Genomic DNA, 1,349 nt, shown 5'->3' with positions numbered 1-1,349 from the left:
CCACCCGTGGCCGGCGGCGGTTCACCCTGCACCCCCTTCTCCCCCCCTCTGCTTTGCATCAGAAGAAAGATTGCAAAAGGCACCTCTTACTCTGCGCGGGGCTGCATAGCTAGCGTCAAAAGAAGGTCCTGAGTGTGCCACCCACCCGAATGTCATCGGGGTCGAGACTGTGCTCGCTCCAGGCGGACGCGATGCTGCTGTTCAGGCAGGAGCCTGAGCGCCGCATGTCCAGCTCGTCCTCGTAGACCTCGGCCGCGATCTCCTCCCGCAGCGGCGAGCCGGCGTGCAAGAACTGGGGGTGGTGAGGGGGCGAGCTCACCGAGGGGTCCCTGAAACACCGGGGAACCCCAGCCCCGTCTCCCCGAGTCCCTGGGCCGAGCATTACCTTCGGGATGAAGAGCAGCGCCAGGGTCATGGTGATGGTGCCGTGGGTGTGAGCGAAGAACAGCAGCAGGGTCCAGTCGGGGTGCAGCGAGGGGACCATGATGAACCTGGAAGGGGCGAGGAGGGCAGCGCCGGGTCCCGTCGAGGTGCCCGCAGCCCCCTCCCCACCTCCGGACCCCGCAGCCTCCACCCTGCCCGGGGACCCATGCAGGGAACCCGCCGGCTTCAGGGATTTGCCGCCAGTTCCTCTGTATCGCCGGGGACGGGGACCTCGGTTCCCAGCCCCCTCAGGGCCCCGTGCCCTACCTGACCACGTGGAAGGCGGCCGAGATCGTGAGCTCGTTGTGGAGCGCGATGCCCATGTAGCGGGGCTCGTGGAAGGCGGAGGGCACGGCACGCGTGGCGTAGCACAGGAAGCTGCCCCACAGCAGGAACAGCATTTCGGCTGCGGGAGAGAGCGGGGGAGCGATGCTGAGCATCCAGCCCCATCACCCCGCTGCCGTCGGCGTGTTTTCCTGGGTGACACCGATGGATGCTGAGCTGTGGGGTGGGTGCTGCTGCCCACCGGGACCTCCCTGCCTCGGGTGGCATCCAGCCGAGCACGTTCACCCTGGCTGCCGTCGGCACGTGCCGTGGTCGGAGCCGGGTCCGGTGCAGAGCATCCTCCAGCGCAGCCTGCCCGAAGGCCACCGGGACTCACTGCCTGCGCCGGGTGATTTATCCTGCACCAGGGCGAGTCCTGGGGATGCTCAGAGGAGAGGGTGGGAGGCAGCTCGGGCGCCCCAGCCCTGCTTGCAGGCTCCAGGCAGATTAAATGGACAAGGAAATTAAAACCCCACGTGCTGCATTTACGGGGCGGGGTCCTGGGGCTGTGGGGACACCCCGGGACAGCAGGGCCTGTGGTCTCACCGATCACCATCATGTAGTCCCAGCGGTCATGGCCGCCGATGTCGAAGTGGAGCCGG

General features: G+C 67.2%; 1 protein-coding gene across 1 annotated transcript in view; it reads right to left on the bottom strand.

Moving 5' to 3' along the window:
- The window catches only part of GPR179 (G protein-coupled receptor 179), a 16,625-nt gene that overhangs the window by 5,680 nt on the left and 9,596 nt on the right, over positions 1–1,349 (bottom strand). Inside the window, exons 4-7 of the mRNA XM_009322369.1 lie at positions 1,294–1,343; positions 691–829; positions 386–491; positions 146–292 (exon numbers count right to left, since the gene is read on the bottom strand). Of these exons, the coding sequence (XP_009320644.1) occupies positions 146–292; positions 386–491; positions 691–829; positions 1,294–1,343 (442 nt within the window). The remainder of the gene's footprint in view (positions 1–145; positions 293–385; positions 492–690; positions 830–1,293; positions 1,344–1,349) is intronic.

Source organism: Pygoscelis adeliae, unplaced genomic scaffold (assembly GCF_000699105.1).
Source record: "Pygoscelis adeliae isolate BGI_AS28 unplaced genomic scaffold, ASM69910v1 Scaffold844, whole genome shotgun sequence".
Taxonomy (NCBI): Eukaryota; Metazoa; Chordata; class Aves; order Sphenisciformes; family Spheniscidae; genus Pygoscelis; species Pygoscelis adeliae.
The sequence above is the reverse complement of the archived record's forward strand: the minus strand, read 5'-3'. Positions and strand labels throughout refer to the sequence as shown.